Source organism: Mchenga conophoros, linkage group LG2, assembly GCF_057382185.1.
Source record: "Mchenga conophoros isolate Kocher_MC1m ecotype Shallow Benthic linkage group LG2, M_conophoros_male_GT1.1, whole genome shotgun sequence".
NCBI classification, from domain to species: Eukaryota; Metazoa; Chordata; class Actinopteri; order Cichliformes; family Cichlidae; genus Mchenga; species Mchenga conophoros.
This window is the reverse complement of record NC_140527.1, coordinates 22,319,837-22,340,861: the sequence shown is the minus strand read 5'-3', so window position 1 is coordinate 22,340,861 and position 21,025 is coordinate 22,319,837. Positions and strand designations below refer to the sequence as shown.

At 40.4% G+C, this 21,025-nt stretch overlaps 1 protein-coding gene across 3 annotated transcripts in view; it reads right to left on the bottom strand.

Annotated features, from left to right (window-relative positions):
* Positions 1-21,025, bottom strand: part of pigg (phosphatidylinositol glycan anchor biosynthesis class G (EMM blood group)) — a 93,108-nt gene that overhangs the window by 15,380 nt on the left and 56,703 nt on the right. For 2 of the 3 annotated variants that reach the window (XM_085288197.1, XM_085288206.1), the window contains exon 11: positions 3,627-3,936. In XM_085288197.1, the coding sequence (XP_085144323.1) occupies positions 3,627-3,936 (310 nt within the window). Of the gene's footprint in view, positions 1-8; positions 2,073-3,626; positions 3,937-21,025 lie in introns of those variants that run through there. The other variant, XM_085288214.1, reaches the window with a different exon arrangement.

Below are 21,025 nucleotides of genomic sequence, written 5' to 3'. Positions count from 1 at the left end.
TGCAGGCGCACAAAATCTTCTTCAAATAATTTACATTATATACAGACAAAAATAAGTAAACAAAGAACTGTGGATGTGCTTCAGAGCTCTAAAGAACTGGTGCTTTGCTTTATCATCATTACTGTGAGTTTCTGGCCACTTCCCAGCAGCCCAGTTGTTTGTTTTCCAGTCTCTGGCCAGAGCAGCGCACACAGCTCTCGGTCTGGAGCTGGACTTAGTAGCACTCAGACTACTGTATGCACCAGCAAACACATTTTATTTCTTTATTTGACAAAAAAGAAAGAAAAACAAAACACAGATTTCTGCCTTATTTAACTTTGCACCCAATTTTGAGCTTCTCTGGAACAAGATAAATATGTCTGCAGTAAACTGAAAATATAAAACTTTTGTTGTACTTTCTTTTCATCTCAGCCTTTAGAAGATATCATCACTGCAATGCAATCAGGATTTATAGCCCCAATCTTCTGGAAGTGCAAAATACAGTTACAAGGACAAAAAGACTTTGTTCAAATGAAAAAATATATATTTATTTATTACAAAAAAGGGGACACAACAAAAGTAATTGCTGTTCAAACTTATTAAGGTTTATAAAATCCCCCCAACACCACAGCATTCACACTTTTCCTGTAACTCAAGCCACTGACCTGCCCCTCTGTAAACAACAAGTGATAATAACATTTTAAACGGACGCTGTTTGTTGTGGCAGGTAAAGAAAATGAAGCCCAGATATCAACAGTGTCTCTCCTCTTAAAAGCAAATGTGATGACGGTCCGCAGACAACAACAAGCATCAAGTCAGCATTTGCCTCCCTCCTGTAAGCACATCTCCGATCACAGAGGAGGAAAACACTAACAGCTGGCTCCATTTTAAACAAACAGCAGACACCAGTGAGCAGGTTGGAGACTGCATATGGATATTTTCTGCTTGCTGGAATCCTGCTGCGATCTTTCAAATGTCATTTGGCACCATCAACAAATGTCTCACTTAAGAAAAAAAAACCAAAAAGAACTGCAAGACGTGTTTTTTTATAGACAAGATTGATTCTCACAAGACAGTGTCGGAGAGTGTGGCTGGACTAATGCGGTTCCTTAATGGAGTCGATATCGAGGAGGAGCAGGCGGCACACTTTCACCCTTTCAAATTAAAAATGCTTACAGTGCGTGGTGAGTAGCAAGGTTTCGATCACCTGAATAAAAAATATGCGCTCTAAGTTGCTCTGTGTATTCAAGCCCACCTTTTAGTTCTGCTCTCTGATGAATCATGTTTTCCACAGAAGCAGAACTTGTCACTGCTCATGCGGCAACATTTGCACAAACTGGTTCATATCTGAAGAGTAAACACCGTCCTTGCTGCCTTGCTGACCATCTGGTTTTGGGTGATGGCGATAAATCCAGAGAAAAATCCGTCACTCCCAACGATCGAGACAGACGATATCACTTTATTTATTTATTGTAATGCTAGTGATGTCTGCCGCTGATGTTACCTGGAATACTTCCCATAATCCTCTTGTGTTTTCTAGCATTTGAATGCCAAAAGAGATGGACTTTAGAAACAAAAGCTTTCTGCCAAAAATCATAACAAATCTTTGGAAAACACAACAAAGCAACTCCGTTTCTAGACCGTTAATGTGTTACAGTTCAGACTCGGTGCACCGATCCTCTGTACTCACGGATTAGATTTTAATTGGACATAATTTTGGTTATTCTTCACATCAGCGAGCTTAACTTTTATACTGTACGTCGCTGCTTACAGTTCCATTATGGTTACAGCTGCGCCGAGAATGTTTTTGCTCAAATGCCTGTAATTGCATGCCTCGATGCTTAGATGGGAAAATTGTCTGGTGGCGGTCTATTCCCGAGCCCATCACAGCATTAATGACCCGAGGGGTGATGAGGGTGATTAAATTGTTAACCACGTGGAGGTTTGCTGTTGACAACAATGCACAGTCGCTAATCAAATATCTGCGGTAGGTGGAAGTCGAATCAAAAGGTAGGTTTTCCTCTCCAGCCTTTGAGGAAGAGGCATCGTACATCCTCGGGAAGCGGCCGGTCCGGTTGGCCTTCATGGTAGAGCTGGATGAAAGTAATATGATTTATACACAAACACTTCCTCTGCCCAGAACAGCACCTATTACAGTATCTAGCACTTTATCAGTGGCGATAGCTTCCGTAAATGTTGCTACACTCTGTGACAGGGCGTTAAATTAGATGTCTTTTACAATCAAGACACTTGCTGACTGTTTTGTTCTTCACTGTGCTTCCTTTTGTATTTCTGGGAGGTGTGATTTTCGCACAGCGTCACACACGCATTCACTACTCAGCACAACAGTCAAAGTCAATTTGGAAAGGTGGGTAAGGTTTCTCAAGAAAACGTGTTTGGTGATACGCTCAAAGGAGACCTATTATGCTTTGTCTTATTTTCTTTTGTATATATAGCGCTCACATTAAACATGACCACAAATTTAGAGGAGGTCAAGCAATCCTTCGATCCAAGATCTCAGGCTTGGGATTGCTCAAGTGCTCTCTTCGTGATCTTAAGTGGGTTAAAAATGCTTGAGCTAACAAACTTGCAGACTAGCATTATGGACACTGTAGGCCCACATGTGGCAAACTCTGGGGGTAAAAAACAAACAAAGCCAACACAGAGGTGCCAAATACTTCTAGTGGACACTTTATGTTGGCTCTAAAAGCAAGTCAATCCCAAAAAACTCCCATTTTAAAAACCTTAGGTAGAACAATGAATGAGATGATGCAGTAGAACAATTTGGATCTGGCAGGATTTGTGATCCCTGACTAGACTGGGATCCAGAGGAAACAGGCACATATTGTTCTGCTGGGAGAGACTTTTGGGGCGACGTGCTTGGTTTGTAACAATGTTTAGGCACAAAGTAATCGCATTAATTCAAGAATCCATGTTTTCCCAACAGAGCTTTTCTTTTTTGTCTTTCGGCTGCTCCCTTTAGGGGTCTGCACAGCTGATCATCTACCTCCATTTCACCCTCTCCATAGCATCCACCTCTGTCACATCGACCCTCTGTATGTTCTTCTTCTGCAGGTCTTCCTCTTTCCCTCCTGCCTGGCAGCTCCATCTACAACATCCTTTATCCAGTATATCCAGCGTCCCTTCACTGCACACGTCCAATCTGTCTCAGGCTTGCCTCTCTTTACTTTGTCTCCAAACCGCCCCCTTGGTACTAATTTCTAATCCTGACCATCTCAGTCATTCCCAAAGTCCTCACACCTCCAGCTCCACCTCCTGTATTTTTGTCAGTGCCACCATCTCCAAACAATACATCACAGCAGGTCTCACTACCGCCTTGTAAACCTTTCCTTTCACTTGTCACTCTGCTTTAGTCACAAATCACCTCTGACACCCAATTCTTCGGCACACCTCTTGTGTCTGTTGCATTAAGCGATTGACCCCAGGTATTTAAATTCCCCCACCTTTACTACCTCTGCTCCTTCATTGCTTCACTGTTACACGTTTCAAAGAAGAAAACCAACAAAACAAAATAAAGAGTTGAATGTTTGAGGAGTTCAAATTCATGCAGATTCTACAAGACTGAATGCAAATTATACTTGTGCAGTATAATTTGATTTAAAAAGAATCAACTTTAACCAGCTTACCTGAAAGTAAAAGAAGGCCTGACCAAACCAGTAGTGCATGATGGTAGTCTGGGCGGCATCATAGTGGAGTTTCTTCCAGATAAACTGAGCCATGAGCGTCTGGATCAGCAGGCAGCAGCAGAGGACTGGCAGGTTGTGAGCACGGAAGAGCAGCGAAACCAACAAAACCAAGCCACTGTAAATCTCCCATAATCCCCTGCTCTTCAGTTTGGCATCTGCTGTGATGATCTGGGATCGCAACAGGTCCTTGGTGCCTGAGAAGAGGATCCCCAAAATGAAGACGTAAACAAAGCGAGCTTCCACCGTGCCCCTAAAAAACAGAAAGATCAAACACTGAGTCATTTGTTGCATGTGCAGGAAGCCTGAACTGAGTTTCTGTTAAACTTCTCATTCATCATTCAAGTAACTGTGGCGAGTGACTCTGGGATGTGTAACTATCCAAGTGTTTAGCAGTTAAAGATCAGGGGTTTGGGGGCAAGAGGAAAGGGAATGACTTAGATCTTATGTTGCAATAGGGTTTTTTTAAAAGTTCACCACTTTAATTAATTTCATATTCCTGTCTCTTGTTACACAGGATTCCTCACATTTCTGTGACTCATAACCCTCCCTTCATTCAGTATGCAGTATGTCAATGTAACATTAATTATTAAAGCTATGAGACTTGAAGACAGAACGAATCGCCGCAGGAAAACAGACTTCCTCGCCATCACGGTGTCTGTCGGGGTTCCCGCATCGCTATAATTTGATGCTATTATTAACATACTTTGAGTACATTTTAAGGTCATGTGACATTTAATCTAAATTGTCCTTGTTCGGTGGAGCACTGCTGCGTGTAAGAAGCAAGCATACTGATGTTGCTGTTAAACACACTACTCCTGAAATTGGCTTGGTTATTTCACGACAGCTGATTTGTAATGGTAAAACATTTCTCAGGAATAATTTTCATCTTTCTTTTGCCAGTAATGACAAGGAAAAGTCCAAACTCAGAGATGAACTATACGGGTTGCCACAGTTACAAAACTCCTACTACTGTATATCAGGTTGACTTTTTCCCTGGGTCCTCACTGTTATCATCAGATGATATGTACTTCTGCTTTAAACACACAGATATGTAGCACACAGTGGTGGTTACACAGGTACGTCCATATGTCTCTTATTTAAAATCTAATAATGGTGCGATGGTGGTGTGAAGGGCAGACTTTGAACTTTAATCATGGGGTTTAAGGAAAGTATTTCATTAACCGTTTGGAAAATAGAGCCATTTTTATGCACAGTAGCTCATTTTCAGAGGCTTAAAAGTATTTGAAGTTTTGACTGACAAGCATTTAATGAAGGGAATGTGTGAGGTGAGGCCTGCTCCCTTCATCTTTCATGACAAATTAAGTAGATAAAAGATCTGGAGTTGATTCCAAGTGTTGAACTTCCATTTGGTAGCTGCAACATTCAATATTATATAATGAAATAAATATGTCAATGCACCAAATAAACTTTATGAGACTTTATGCCATGTCCTTAAAAAGAATGAATGCATTTGTCAGCTCACCAAAAGATTTTGAGTGCAGATTCTTTCCTTGGTTAAGAAAAAACATTCAGAATATCACAAAATCTAGCCAAAAACACACCAGAGAAGGTAGATGCATCACTGTCAAAGTTTGCAACTAAGATGCCTTCACAAAAAAGTGCAAACCACTGGTTACACTCAGGCGATCGTGGCTCAAGAGTTGGCAGTTCGTCTTGTAATTGGAAGGTTGCCCGTTCGAGCCCCGGCTCGGACAGTCTCGGTCATTGTGTCCTTGGGCAAGACACTTCACCTACTGGTGATGGCCATGGGGCCGATGGCGTGATATGGCAGCCTCGCTTCTGTCAGTCTGCCCCAGGCAGCTGTGGCTACAACAGTAGCTGCCTCCACCAGTGAGTGAATGAATAGTGGTATTGTAAAGCGCTTTGAGGGTCTCGAGAAGCGCTATATAAATGCAATCCATTATTATTATTATTAACTCATTCACTGCCATTGACGTCTATAGCCGTCAATTGCAGTGAATGAGTCAATGGGTTTAACTCATTCACTGCCAATGGCTGGCAGTGAATGAGTTAAGAAGGCAAGATTAGGGTTTTCCAGAGAAAATGAAAAAATATGGAGAGATGAAACCATCAGTAAACTAGTGTTTATGCTATGCTGTCTGCTCAGATTCTGCGAAATGCTGTAAACCTGATAATGGGGGGCGACCATGGCGCTGGGGGTTGGGAAACGCATTTGTAACCGGAAGGTTGCCGGTTCGATCCCCCGGGCTCTCTGTCCTGGTCGTTGTGTCCTTGGGCAAGACACCAAGACACTTTACCCCACCGCCTACTGGTGTTGGCCATGGGGCCGATGGCGTGATATGGCAGCCTCGCTTCTGTCAGTCTGCCCCAGGGCAGCTGTGGCTACAACTGTAGCTGCCTCCACCAGTGTGTGAATGTGAGAGAATGAATAGTGCTATTGTAAAGCGCTATATAAATCCAATCCATTATTATTATTATTATTAATGATCCAAAGCACACTGTAAAAGAACCCGAGTATTTCAAACCAAAGAAATGAGATATTCTTTAAAAGCCAAGTTAGTAATCCGATTACAGCCCAATAGATCAAATTTTCAGATACAGGGAGTGCAGAATTATTAGGCAAGTTGTATTTTTGAGGAATAATTTTATTATTGAACAACAACCATGTTCTCAATGAACCCAAAAAACTCATTAATATCAAAGCTGAATGTTTTTGGAAGTAGTTTTTAGTTTGTTTTTAGTTTTAGCTATTTTAGGGGGATATCTGTGTGTGCAGGTGACTATTACTGTGCAGAATTATTAGGCAACTTAACAAAAAACAAATATATACCCATTTCAATTATTTATTTTTACCAGTGAAACCAATATAACATCTCCACATTCACAAATATACATTTCTGACATTCAAAAACAAAACAAAAACAAATCAGCGACCAATATAGCCACCTTTCTTTGCAAGGACACTCAAAAGCCTGCCATCCATGGATTCTGTCAGTGTTTTGATCTGTTCACCATCAACATTGCGTGCAGCAGCAACCACAGCCTCCCAGACACTGTTCAGAGAGGTGTACTGTTTTCCCTCCTTGTAAATCTCACATTTGATGATGGACCACAGGTTCTCAATGGGGTTCAGATCAGGTGAACAAGGTGGCCATGTCATTAGTTTTTCTTCTTTTATACCCTTTCTTGCCAGCCACGCTGTGGAGTACTTGGACGCGTGTGATGGAGCATTGTCCTGCATGAAAATCATGTTTTTCTTGAAGGATGCAGACTTCTTCCTGTACCACTGCTTGAAGAAGGTGTCTTCCAGAAACTGGAAGTAGGACTGGGAGTTGAGCTTGACTCCATCCTCAACCCGAAAAGGCCCCACAAGCTCATCTTTGATGATACCAGCCCAAACCAGTACTCCACCTCCACCTTGCTGGCGTCTGAGTCGGACTGGAGCTCTGTGCCCTTTACCAATCCAGCCACGGGCCCATCCATCTGGCCCATCAAGACTCACTCTCATTTCATCAGTCCATAAAACCTTAGAAAAATCTGTCTTGAGATATTTCTTGGCTCAGTCTTGACGTTTCAGCTTGTGTGTCTTGTTCAGTGGTGGTCGTCTTTCAGCCTTTCTTACCTTGGCCATGTCTCTGAGTATTGCACACCTTGTGCTTTTGGGCGCTCCAGTGATGTTGCAGCTCTGAAATATGGCCAAACTGGTGGCAAGTGGCATCTTGGCAGCTGCACGCTTGACTTTTCTCAGTTCATGGGCAGTTATTTTGCGCCTTGGTTTTTCCACACGCTTCTTGCGACCCTGTTGACTATTTTGAATGAAACGCTTGATTGTTCGATGATCACGCTTCAGAAGCTTTGCAATTTTGAGACTGCTGCATCCCTCTGCAAGATATCTCACTATTTTTGACTTTTCTGACCCTGTCAAGTCCTTCTTTTGACCCATTTTGCCAAAGGAAAGGACATTGCCTAATAATTATGCACACCTGATATAGGGTGTTGATGTCATTAGACCACACCCCTTCTCATTACAGAGATGCACATCACCTAATATGCTTAATTGGTAGTAGGCTTTCGAGCCTATACAGCTTGGAGTAAGACAACATGCATGAAGAGGATGATGTGGACAAAATACTCATTTGCCTAATAATTCTGCACTCCCTGTACTGAAGGCAAAACTGAAGGCAGTGAAGCCCACAAACAAGCTGACGGCAGCTAGAGTAAGGGCCTGACTGAGCATCAGCATTTGGTGAGGTTAACGGGTTCCAGACTGTCATCGACTCCAAAGGTTTTCCATCCAAACATTAAAAATCAATCCTTAACTTACGATACCGTAATCTTAGTGTACTAAGTAGGGCACCTATTACCTCCTAACTGTTAGGCCAATGTCAAAGAAACTTTGCATGAACAACTTCACGCGTATATTGATTGATTTATTATAAATTCCAATTCTTTGGCTTTTTCACATGAATTATGTTCATCTCATCATCGGTTTGCGTTTTTTCACGAGTCACCTTCGATATACATCGCACACATGTATGTTTAGAGTTAATTTGTCCAGTTAATTTGGAGCCACTGAAATTGCGGGACTGTGTATAAATGTGTGTAATTCCTAAACAGTTAAAACATTTGAGTCGTTGAATTAAATCTGAAAATCTGTCCTTTAATCAATTCTTGATTATTTGTGGTGCACAGAGACGATTCTCGATGACACCTTTTTATTTTTCATATTTCCCAGGGCCTGAAGTAAAGGTTTAGCCACCCTGTATGGTCAGATTGTTTTATTTTTGACTTGGTGCACTGGCGTAACTTTTTGGAAGCTCCTCTTGTACGGTTTTAGGATTGTTTATGGAGCCATGCTTATTTTTTTGACAGATGTTCTGGTTCTTCTGCACTTTTCTGATATTTAACTGAATCTATTCTGTCTCATAAATTAAGGCTTTTTTGATTTACCTTTCTATATAAAAGCCTACATGCAGTTCTCTCAGACAGTTTTCTTTGTCTCCGATACCTCAACTTGACCTCCACCGTTCCTGTTAAGTACCATTTCTTACTTGTATTATGAACTCAGGAACTTGCTACTTCAAAACAATTTTCTTTCTTTTTGTAGCTTTCTCCAGCTTTGTGGGCATCAATTATTTCAATTTTCAAAGTGCTAAGCAGCTTCAACGAGGAGTCCATGGCTGCTGATTGTTGGGAAATGGCAGAGAAAGTATTAAGAAAGGTATGAAATTTGTATCGTCTGACCTTTCCTGTTAGATATTGTGAAAAATATATACCACATACTTTGTTTTTGACATTTTCACTCAAAAAAACTTTAAACCATGGACAAAATACACAAATCTTTTTCTATTTATCTTCTACTGACAGTCCTCTTTGTCCATTGCTTTGCATGTGGCATTTTCTCCATTTTCTGTCCTCTCTTTGCACTCGGGCTGTACCGGACTGACCCACCACTCTGGGACCTCTCTGTTTTTCTGGCCTAGCTATTAATGCCTCCAGGATATTCACCCGGTCCAAACAAAGGGTTGAAGTATAGAGGCTCCATATGCTGTGCAGAATGCTCCTCGAGACAAATGCGTGATTTGTGAAATGGAGCAACATCAGTAAAGCTGACTTACATTCTTGTTATTTTGAGCTTGCACCAGTGTTCTGAAGCAAAATTCTCCACGTGTTTGTTTTTTAACTTTACTTTCATAAAATGATACTCTGCTAAGAGTATGATGCCACGACATAAAATATAGCATCGAGCATACCGTGTAGTCTTTCTAAAACAAAACACTACACTGCATTAACCTCCTGTTTTCCCGTTTCATTTAGCTAATTATGATATGTTAAAATGGAAAGATTTCAACCTTCCTTCCTTCCTTCTCTATTCTGATTTTGATCCATGCCACCGTTTTCAGCTTCCCCTCTGTAGCCCTGTGACAGACTGGTGGTCTGGCCAGGGCGCACCCCGCCGCCTGCACCATGACAGCTGGGATCGGCTCAAGCGACCCTGAATTGGATAAGTGGAAGAAGATGGATGGATGGAAGTTTTCATCTTGGCAAAGATATAAGTTGTTTTGTTTAATTCAAGTTAAGTGAAGTCTAGCCTAAGCCTAACAGAAAATAAATACATCTTTCCTCTACATTGTTCCATTATAACTTTTAGCTTACACTCCAACCTCCTGTTTAAAATATTGTCACCACTGGATGCACTCTGTGTCTAAGAAATGAGGGTTTTAGTCAGTTTTAACTGTGTATTTTAAAACGTAATATTCAAATATAATCATCACTACATTAGGGCCAACATGACAGATACCACATTTGAAACGTGGACTGGTCAGGTGCTCACAGCCCACTCTTGTTTTCCTTTGAAGCTTTAAAAAGAAGTTATGGCTTAGAGAAGGTTCCTTCAGATATTTACAAATAAGGCTCCAGGTAAATGAAATCATTAATGAAGGGATGGCTAAAGCTGAAACGGTGTACTTCCTGACAGCTGAGAGACTCCAGCCCAACCACGACCCTGAATTAGAAAAGTAGAAGAAGATAAATGGATCAATGGATCTTCTCAGCTCAGCAAAGACATAATATGTCACTTCAAGTTGAGTTTAATCTATCTAGCCTAAGTGAAATCTAAGAGATATTATACATGTAATCAATTAGATTACAATTTAATCTAAAATTGTAATCAAAAATGTATCTTGCTGTACTTAAAAAAAGTAATCTTTTGATACATAACTTGGGTCAGTGTCACTACTGGTAGCATGAGGTGACACCTGGACCCTACAGAGGTTGCACAGGTAATCCAACTACTCTAGGATGGCACATCAATGTCTCCCAGCACAGCATTAAGGATATTTCAGGAGACAGACAGTTACTGTAGGAGAGCTGGACAGGACCATCAGCAGGACCAGCATCTGCTATGGAGCTCAACTGTCATTTAGCATAAAACAACAGAACTGGGAGAGGCAACACTGGCACTCTGTGATTTTCACAGATGAGAGCAGGTTCAACCTGAGTGCATGTGACAGATGTGAAAGGGAGAAGCCTTGGTGAATGTTAAGCTGCCCGTAACATCGTTCAGGATGACGGGTTTGGTGGAAGGTCAGGTTTGGTTTGGGGAGGCATATCCATGGAGGGACACACAGACCTCTACTGGCTAGGCAACGACACCGTGAGTGCCATTAGGTCAGAAATCCTTTGACCCATTGTCAGACCCTAACGCCTGTCCGATGGGTCCTGGGTTCCTCCTGCTGCACAATAATGCCCGACTCATCTGGCGAGAGTCTGCAGGCAGTAACTGAAGAATGAATGAATTGATACCACTGACTGGCCCCCAAGCTCACCTAACCTAAATCCAACAGAACACCTCTGGGACATTATGTTTAGCTCCATCTGACGCCGACAGCTTGCACCTCAGACTGTCCAGGAGCTCAGTGATGCACTGGTCATTGGAACACATGATCTAAATATTCATTTATCTGCCAATTTATCAGATAACTAAGCTTAATTTATCACTGGTGCATTCTCTTGTTCATTGAATCGTTGAAGTATTTTCAGCCTAACTTTATTGATATAAATGATTCTGACAAAAAAAAAAGAAGAAAAAAATCAATCCCATCACAAACCACCACCAAAAAAAAGATTTCCCAGCACATAACACATTTTCCATTAAGGTCGCTCACACCCACACGTGCTTTCAATTACTATTTGGATTAGTAATAATAGTATAATAATTAGTAATAATTGCTAATGGGAGCTTTGAGCATGTTGAAATGTAGTGGAGCTGTGAACCAATAAGAAGGTTAATAGGGAAGGTAGTCCTACAGTGCGATATAAAACCAACATGAGTGGGGCAGATATCACTTAAGCACAGGCTGTCCACATGAACACTCACCCACCCACCCATTGTTTTATATGTGCTAAACAGTGAGCTCACTAAGTAGCAAAGGTTAGTGTCACCACCTTAAAGTACTGATGTTACATAATTGTACCCATGGTTATTTAAGTACGAGTCACATGAACAAACATCGGAACCAAAGCACAACAACTGAGTTCATGGACACAACAGATTTGCTATTTTTCTATAAATCTGTACATCAGTAACTTTAATTTGGCTAAACTGTATCCACCTTCAGTAGCGTAGAAAGGGTTTGAGCCACACATTTCTTTTTATTTTGCTTCCAATGATCCAGAATTTCTTGCCTTTTTTTAATAGTGACATTAAGAGAATTTTTAGACAACACAGTGTAACAGTCATAATATTGTATTTTTGTACCAACAAGACGATTTCCAAAAGCTATGACCTGAAAACTGGTACATCCCAGCACGGTGTGCAGTGCGTCCTTAAAAAGTCGGAGGAAACTGGACAAGTTGAGGAGAAAGAAAACATCAGTGGCAGAGCTAAAAACTTATTTATAATAGATGAACAGTATGTGAAAGTTGTCGCCTCAAGATATAGGAAAACCCCGCTACCAGGCTCAGGGAGGGTCAGCCATGTGCCTCGACTGGTTGGAGGGAAAACAGAAGAGAGAAAAAGTGAGCTCTTAGAGGGACTAAAAACAAAAAGTAAACTACAGGAGAGCAAAGGCAAGAGTTCAGAAACATGCAGTAGCAGCACACACAGCACATGAGGAATGAAAAGATGAAAAAGAAGGAGAAATGATCATTGCCTCAGCCGGGGCCTGAGCTTATAGCATGACTAGAGGAGTGTTCACCTGATCCAACCCCAAGTAAGCGAGGGACTTATATCACTAACAGACCAACTGAAGTCTCAAATACAGCTCTGGTAGGTGTTCATTTAGTATTTTGGGGGTGATTTTTTTGTCCTGCTGCTCAGGGAGAGGAGAAAATGACACCCTGCATGACTATTGAGACATCTGAGGAGGCACTCCCAAGGCACTCTCAACAGGTAAGAAAACCATATTAGCTCCACATCTGAGGCTTCTGTTTGTTCTTTCTACAACAAGAGGCGGACTGCAGGGCTTATATCTGATGGTCTTGGCAGATGGATGTAGTGTGCAGCTTCTTTTGGTGTGTCACATGAATATATTATAGTCATCTCATATCATGAAGGGTGAGATTTTGAACTGCTGGCACTATATATGGTTACTTCAAATAGACCTACAGTCTGTGCAAACTCACACTGTTTACCAGAGGCAACCCAAGTGAAGCATGGGCTGTGCGTATGTGCTTTTTATATAGCCTGAAAACAAACCGCAAGCATGGGTTATTTGTCATTTTTATCCAACATTTTTTGTAGCTTGTCTCTTTAAGTTAACAAAAAAAGAGGACGCATGATAAGCGAGATTCAAAGGCAGACGAGGCCAGTAATGCATGCCCTGTGGTGCACGACGGTGAGTCTGGATCTAAAGTTTGAAGCTACCGCAAGGTTAAAAAAAAAGGTTTCCACAAGCTCTTCTTCTTCTTCTTCTTCTAAAAGGCTAACTCCACAAAAAAGCCTTTTCAAGCTATCAATAATTTATATACTGAAAAAGTCCCAAATTGAAGCTTTAAAGGAAAAGTGCTTTCGATTATGAAGGCAATTACATTTAGTCTAATTTCCATTTCAGGCATTCAGCATTTTCTCTTATCCAGAGAGACTTAAATGAAAAGATTTTCCCACTCACATCTGCTCTTTAATTAACTTACATTTATTAATATTTGCCCTAAAACAAGGACTAAGTAAATTAGCCTCATAAAACAAAAACAGGCAACAAAGAGTGGACAGAACTGTGACGCGAGTTGTTTTTTCTTCTACCCATTTCATAATAGATGAAGGAGAAATAAAGAGTATTAGGAGGTAATGAAGTTAAGAAAGCCACTGAATATTAAGGCAGTTACAGCCAGAGGGAAACTGAGACTTAATTTTGTTCTCTGCAAACATGTGAAGATTAACAGTCATTAGGATGGCGGTGCCTTGAATATTCTCACCTCTGGACCTTTTTGACATCAGATATCTTGAAAAGCACAGATGGAACTAAACACATTCATGACTCAGTTCCATGAAGTCTCCCAGTAAGCTGTGCTAACAATACCAGGAACTTCTATGGCTGAAAGGCAGCCTTATTAATGCGATCAAATCCATCTGTATTTTTCTTTGACAAGCCAAAATGGCTGTTGTGAATGAGCTCCATTCGCCTCCAAACAGCTGTATAATTTTCAGAATAATATCCACCATTTTTGCTTCTGATGATATTTCCAAACTGCAACAGCAGCTCAAAAAGCTCTTTGCACATTTAGAGAATCTCCTGCTGACAAGCACGGGTGTCTTCAGTTGAAGGCAATCGCTCAGTAAATGAACGTTTCTTTTGCAGCAGGATGCAGTCAAAGCCGCAAAAGTACGACAGGATAATAGCTGACCCTGAAGGAGCTGAGCAAGTATTGGACATGTATTATTAATCAGGTTTTATGGAAACCTGTTCCAACAGAAGAAAGGAGCAGAGTAATATGCCCCATACAGCACTATTCCTTATTATTCACAACTCCCTTAACAATATGCCAGGCATTGTATTCATTATTATTTTATGCAGAGGAAAAGTGGAAAATCCTGGCCTGGATTTGATTTTACACGAGGACAGGGATGGATGTGAGCTGCCGGGTTGGCATAATAACTATCTAGCGTGGATGACAAACCTTTCATTCTGATGTACAGATGCAGGAAAATGTTTGTGAGCTCTCTGGAATTACCAGGATTTCTAAACTGATTAGAACACAAGGCCTGATTTTCATTTAAGCCACAAAATTCTAGATAAACACGATCTGACCAAACTAATGTTAAACAAACAGTGCAGAATCGTGGCAGAAGCTCTTTTAGCAGCAACAACTTTGATCCCAGAGACTGCTTGGGGAGACCTGCAAAACCACGAGGAGGAATTCTGGCCCAGTCCTCCCCACAAAACTGTTTCAGTTCTCACCAGTAACTCTGGGAGGTGTTGACTGAACTATCCAGGTCATGCTAACCATCTCAACTGAGAAAAGGTCAGCAGACTGAACTGCTTATTCTAAAGCTGATGTAGAATTCTGCAGTAAATCTATGTTGTAACTTGTGAACTAACTGGAGCCCCCTTTTAACACTACGCTGTAACCTTCCAAGTGCATGCATTAAAGCTGAGATCAGATCTTATATTGGTGTACTGTTTTTTTTAACACGCATTTCAAACAAAGTGGTGTTCATTTTTACCAGAAATGCCAAATTCTGCATCATCGTGCTACAGAACATTGCAGCACATGTGTTGCACAACTTGAGGTGGTCTGAATTTGTTTATTAATCTATAAGTGTTCTGATTATAGACTCTCATGTCTAGCTCCTTAATGTTCCTGCTGCGGTGCTGTGAAAGTTTCTGTGTTCAAGGCACGGCTCTCCCCAATCAATCTTTCTAAAGAAGAGCAGACTTTGTCAGTAGCAAGACACTGTATGCTTTTATTTAGCGAGAGAGGCATCTTTACAACCCACGCTTTCAATCTCATCTCCTTAATTGGAATATGTGATTCTAACTAGCTTTTGGTCCCCCTCTCCTTTACAATGTCCCTTCACTTCATTGAGAATTGTGGACATTCATTGATGCACAGCTGTCTCTCGCCACAGCATTTCAATCAGTTGACTTTGACTGGACCAAAGCAGCAACTCAGTTCTCTTGCTTTTCAGCAAGTCTGTTGTAGAGTTGCTACTTTGGCTGATGGAAAGATGGCTTTGACGTTCTCCTGAACTCCTAATTGTTTTGGTATCTAGAGCAGTTCATGGTGGACTGCAAGGTGCCGAGATCCTGTGGCTGCAGAACAAACCCCAATCATCACCGCTCCACTGAGAGTCCTGTGAAAACTTTTCACATAAACATGCTGTTTGTTTCCCATCCTCAAACGATTACTCAGTGTATTCAATAAAGACTTGAAACAGCTGTTATCACTTATTCAGGTTGCATTTGTTTCTTATAACAAAGTCCAAATTCTTTGCAGAAATTCTATTAATTGTATAGAGTACTGTACAAAAGTCTTGAGCAGTGCTTAATTTCTTTAGGTTTAGTTTACACGGGGCCAGACTTGGAGTCTTGAGCAATGGTTCTTTGTCTGTCAATGTCTGATCATTTTCAGAGGAATGCTTTTTCTTTGACCTAGGAAATCATTCAAGCATAAAAAAGGCACATAAGTCAAGGGATGAACCAGTGTTGTGCTACAACATTAAATTGTATTTTTAGGCACTTGTACCTTTGTACCACAGTTGCAGCCTGTCATGAAAACACATTTGCTCCAATTTCTTTAAACGAATTTCCAAATGATGTCAAAGATAACACAGCTACACACCAACAATGAGATTTCCAAAGAGCTATTAAAAGAAAACTTGGCATATCTCAGCGTGATGTTCAGTGTGTCCTTAAAAAGTTTGAGGAAACTGAAGTGGAAGACAAAAGAAGACGTGGCAGGCATAAAAAACTACTATCTACTAGAGATGGACCGATCCGATATTACGTATCGGTCCGATACTGACCTAAATTACTGGATCGGATATCGGAGAGGAATAAAAAATGTAATCCGATCCATTCAATATCACAAAAGCACCTCACAAACTTGCGACATAGCGTAACCCAGCTCATAAACTTAGCACGTCAGAGGAGTATGGTCTCGTGATAGAGTGGATGTGGCGTGCGGTCTGGTTCAGCATTTGGAGCCTCGCTACGTGCTTCCAAACCGGCATTTAATCTCCGAGAAAGGTATCCCAGAGAGAAGTAAAGCAAGTGTGCAAGTTCATCTCTGAATGTTTGTAAAGCATTCCCACCGAATGCTGGGAGCGACTCTCTCCCTCCCTCTCCTGCTGCTACTTCAATCATGAAACTGATCAATGATCAGCTGATCTGCTTTTCTGTCGCGACTCCGTCTCTCGTTTTTGGCCCACTTTGCGTTAGAAAAAGGAAACCAGCGGATAAACAACAGCAGCACGTTTAAGCTTGATAAACTGTTAATATTACTTTCTACACCAGGATCTTTTTCTACATAAAGATCCAGCTGACGTAACTGTGCAGGGGCGGGTCTAGCAAGGTTTAGCCAGGGGGGCCGATAGGGCATTAACAGGGAAAAGGGGGCACAAAGACATACTTTCCTTTCTAATTGTCATGTCTAGCTTTTAATAAATAATTATCTGAATCTTACAACCAAAGTTTCCATCTGATGTAAAATGTACAGACATCCATTATTGTATATAGTAACTATTAAGTCAAATTTATACCCTAGTAAGCTATAGTACTTTTTCCTTTGGGAAGGCACCATCTGTGCAGTCTGCAATTCTTTTGAAGAAAGATGTTGAATCTATTTAATCATTGTAGACAATTTTCTGATTTTTCAGATTTCTGTGCATTTTTTTTTTTTTTACACTTGCATTAAATTACAGTCGATTACGTCAATTAAGCATTATAAAGCAGAGGGTGGGGGGTGGTTCCCTATTTTTTATTATTTTTTGCTGGGAGTTGGAACCCTATTAGTTAGGTTGCTTAATATTTCCACTAAGTACTCTTTGAAATACCAGAATAGGGAGGATGGTGTAGGTTTAAGTTTATTAGATTGATCAGTTTAGCTGATCTATGAAATATTTTGGGTGCAGTGTATCTTTTGCATACAGGTATAACAGAAAAGTTTTATTTTAGTTTAGTTTTTTAAACTTGAGTATGAACTTATACAAAATGCAGCAAGATATTTAAACAAAACATTTTATTGATTATAAAATATGCTATATCGGATTTATATTGGTATCGGCAGACATCCAAATGTATGATATCGTATCGGACATAAAAAAGTGGTATCGTGCCATCTCTACTATCTACAGCACATGAACAGTATGTGAAAGTCATGTCCTTGAGAAACAGGAAAATCCAGCAAGAACCTGACACAATACCTGAGAGATGGAAAGCTGTCACCTAACTATGGTAAATGGTAAATGGCCTGTATTTATATAGCGCTTTACTAGTCCCTAAGGACCCCAAAGCGCTTTACATATCCAGTCATCCACCCATTCACACTCGCATTCACATACTGGTGATGGCAGCTACATTGTAGCCACAGCCACCCTGGGGCGCACTGACAGAGGCGAGGCTGCCGGACACTGGCGCCACCGGGCCCTCTGACCACCACCAGTAGGCAACGGGTGAAGTGTCTTGCCCAAGGACACAACGACCGAGACTGTCCAAGCTGGGGCTCGAACCAGCAACCTTCCGATTACAAGACGAACTCCCAACTCTTGAGCCACGATCGCCCCGTAACTACAACCACCTACAAAACACAGTGGAGGGTATGATATGGTTTGTAGCTGCATTTCAACCTTGTGGTGTTAAAGATCTTGTCAAAATTAATTAATGCAGAAAATTACAGATTATATTTTCTGCATTCATCTACGACGCAATACCATTTTTAAAGCATCTGATTGGCAACAGCTTGACTTTTCAGCATGACAATGATCCCAGACACACTGACAATGCAGTAAAAACATACCTGGATTGAAAAACACACAATGGAACAGATTGGCCTCCCCAGAGTCCAGACCTCAACATTGCTGAGGCAGTGTGGAATCATCTTGTCAGAGAACAGAACAAAAGGCAGAAACATCCAAAGAAGAGCTTTGAATGCCCTTCAAAAAAATCCTGGAGACCTTTTAAAGAAATTGGAAGAGAACTTGCCCAATAAAGTTCAGGCTGTGCTTAAAAAGTATCAAATTTCACATTTCTAACAATTGAAAAAAACCCAGGGCTAATCTACATGACTCTGACACAATAACCATCTTCCTGAACCAAGAGGCACAAGAAAGTCTGAATACTGAAAGCCATCTTGTTTGCTCTGACATTTTCAAGGCAGACTGCGCAAACTGTCCTTGTTGTCTGAGCAATAAAGGCTCTATGTAATGTTTATATAATTTCCATAACTGCAGGCCCTTCAAAAAGTGTCTGCAGTGATTTTAAGAGTACCCTTATTATAGCATGTCATGCACAGTTTTTTGGTTGAAGACATGAATGAGGCTGATTTTAAGCATCAGATTCTTTAACTTTCCCAACTCTCATGGCATGAATCTCAGAAGGCATTATGCCATCCACAGTTTCCATCCAAACGTAGAGACATGCAGCCAAAATACAAAGTGCAGCAACAGTAAACAGGACTCCTGCAGCCCTTCATATCCCTGCTCTCTCATCTCTTTCATAACTCGAATTACAGTGGTCTGTAATAGATATGAATAAAGTCGTGGTTTTATAATAGAAACAGTCTGACAGACAGTTTAAGATGCAGTATAGAATCATTGAGATAATAACACTGTTTATCATGTTGCTGTTTGGTGGTGGATACATGCAAAGGATCCTGGAACTGCAGTCGAAGAATTTTTGTTCCAGATTACAGCCAGTGAAATTGTAAAGTCATTAGTATTGACAATCCATGCTATCAGTCCTCCTCAGATATAATGTTATTTTGTAGTGAATCATTTATAAAAGTCTGCCATTCGCCTTCTGGCATGCATTAACTCAGACCACTAAACAAATGCAAAGCTTGGAAGAGGAAACTTGCTCTTATCACAGAACAATAACACAGAATATCCCAAAGTTGTGTTCAGCTGCGTCTTCCAGAGGAAGACATTCATCACAAAGAACAATGCTAAGAGTGCATTTTGTTACTTCTGGTGTTTTTTTGTTGTTGTAGAGATTACTTTTGGGTTTGAGAACTACACCAGGAAACAGATGAACACTTGGATCTTCACAGAAACAGGGAGATGTCCATTCATAGGCCAGTAAGCATTTATTAGAGCAGATAGAGCAATACTGTTGCCTTATTCTAGTTGGTTTTGTCAGATGGGTTAAAAACTGCATTACTAACATACAGCTTTTCTTTGGTATTACTTTCATAAAGACATTACATATAATTTATTTCAACATAATTTTTAAAAGATATTGCTCAAAACCAGTTTCTCTCAGAGATTCTTCACTGGAAATGTTTATTTCAAGGCATTCAAAATAATATTTCTTGTCTTAGTATCTGCTCTTCTCACTGGTCTTAAAGGGGTGGGGCTCAACTGGTATCTACCATAGACTGTATATAAAAGATGGCTCTAGCTTCAGGAAAAAAGAGAAGGCAGAGTAGAAAATCTTACAACTGCATTCTTTCAAGTGTCCAGCAGGGGGCGACTTCTGTAGTAGCAATAAGAAGTCACATCGTATGAAAATCAACAGGATGAAGGCCAGCAGCTCCCTTTATCAATAACCTCAGGAAATATTTTCATGAGTTTATGGCCTCAACTGCTAGTTTCAGGTCTTACTTAAAACAACATGACGTTAAGTTTTTTAAATGAAGACAAGGTACCCTGTGGTTCCCTGTGACTGATAGTCACTAGCTGTACTTGAAGAGAGCAATGTCCTCAGTTTCCTCAATCAGTTCTGCCCACCGGGCCAGATTTACTAAACAGGGCAAAATATCATGTAAGTGCAATCCCCTAAATAGCACCTTAAGTGTGGTTAGTTTTACAAAAGTTGCTGCTTTCTAAAAAAACTGGCACAGTCAGTTCATTCCAACATCAAGCACAAAGAATAAGCCATGCTTTTAATCAGAATTAAATTTTGGCATAATTAGCAGTAAACTACACGTCTACTGCTAACTGAAAACTTCATGTTTGTGCGCTGGATTTGACCTTCTACACGCAATATTGTCACTTTGTAAAAACGAGGTCAAATTGCATAAAAGCTCATCAGGAAATGACTCTTCTGCTTCTTTGCTCTATGACCAGTCTGGTCATCTTTATTAAAAACATAATGTTTACTTTTCTAAATTATGGTTTCGATTAGAGTCAAAAAGAAGTGCAGTACGTGTCACAACTGTGAATGAAAAGTAAATAAAGCAAGCAAGCAATTGATTTATATAGCACTTTTCAAAAAACCTTCAACTGAAAACAAAGTGCTGTACACATGACATAACAAATAACAAAGTGAAATAGTATATGTAAAAATAAAATAAAATAAAACTAAACAACAATTTTTTAAAAAAAAACCAAATTTTATTAGACTAAGCACACAAAGGCCATTGATTTTGGTCAGATTTAGCCCATGTCTGTTTGCAAAAACCCCAAAACCTTTGATGATAGATAAAATGCTCAGCTTGATGCTTCAAAACGGGACTTTAATAGCAAATTTCAAAGCAATGGCTACATCCATCTATTACATACGGTCTATGCTCCCCACTCAGTGAACTGAGACTAAGGAATTAAAACCCTTTTTCTATAATCAACAATTTTAACAGTTACACAAGAAAAATGTGGCAGGCTGACTGTGATGAATCCAGCTCGGTATTCTCCATTCACCAAAGCAGTTAAATGCTTTATTTGAATCAAAAGGACTTCTTATTGGATTATTTACTCATGT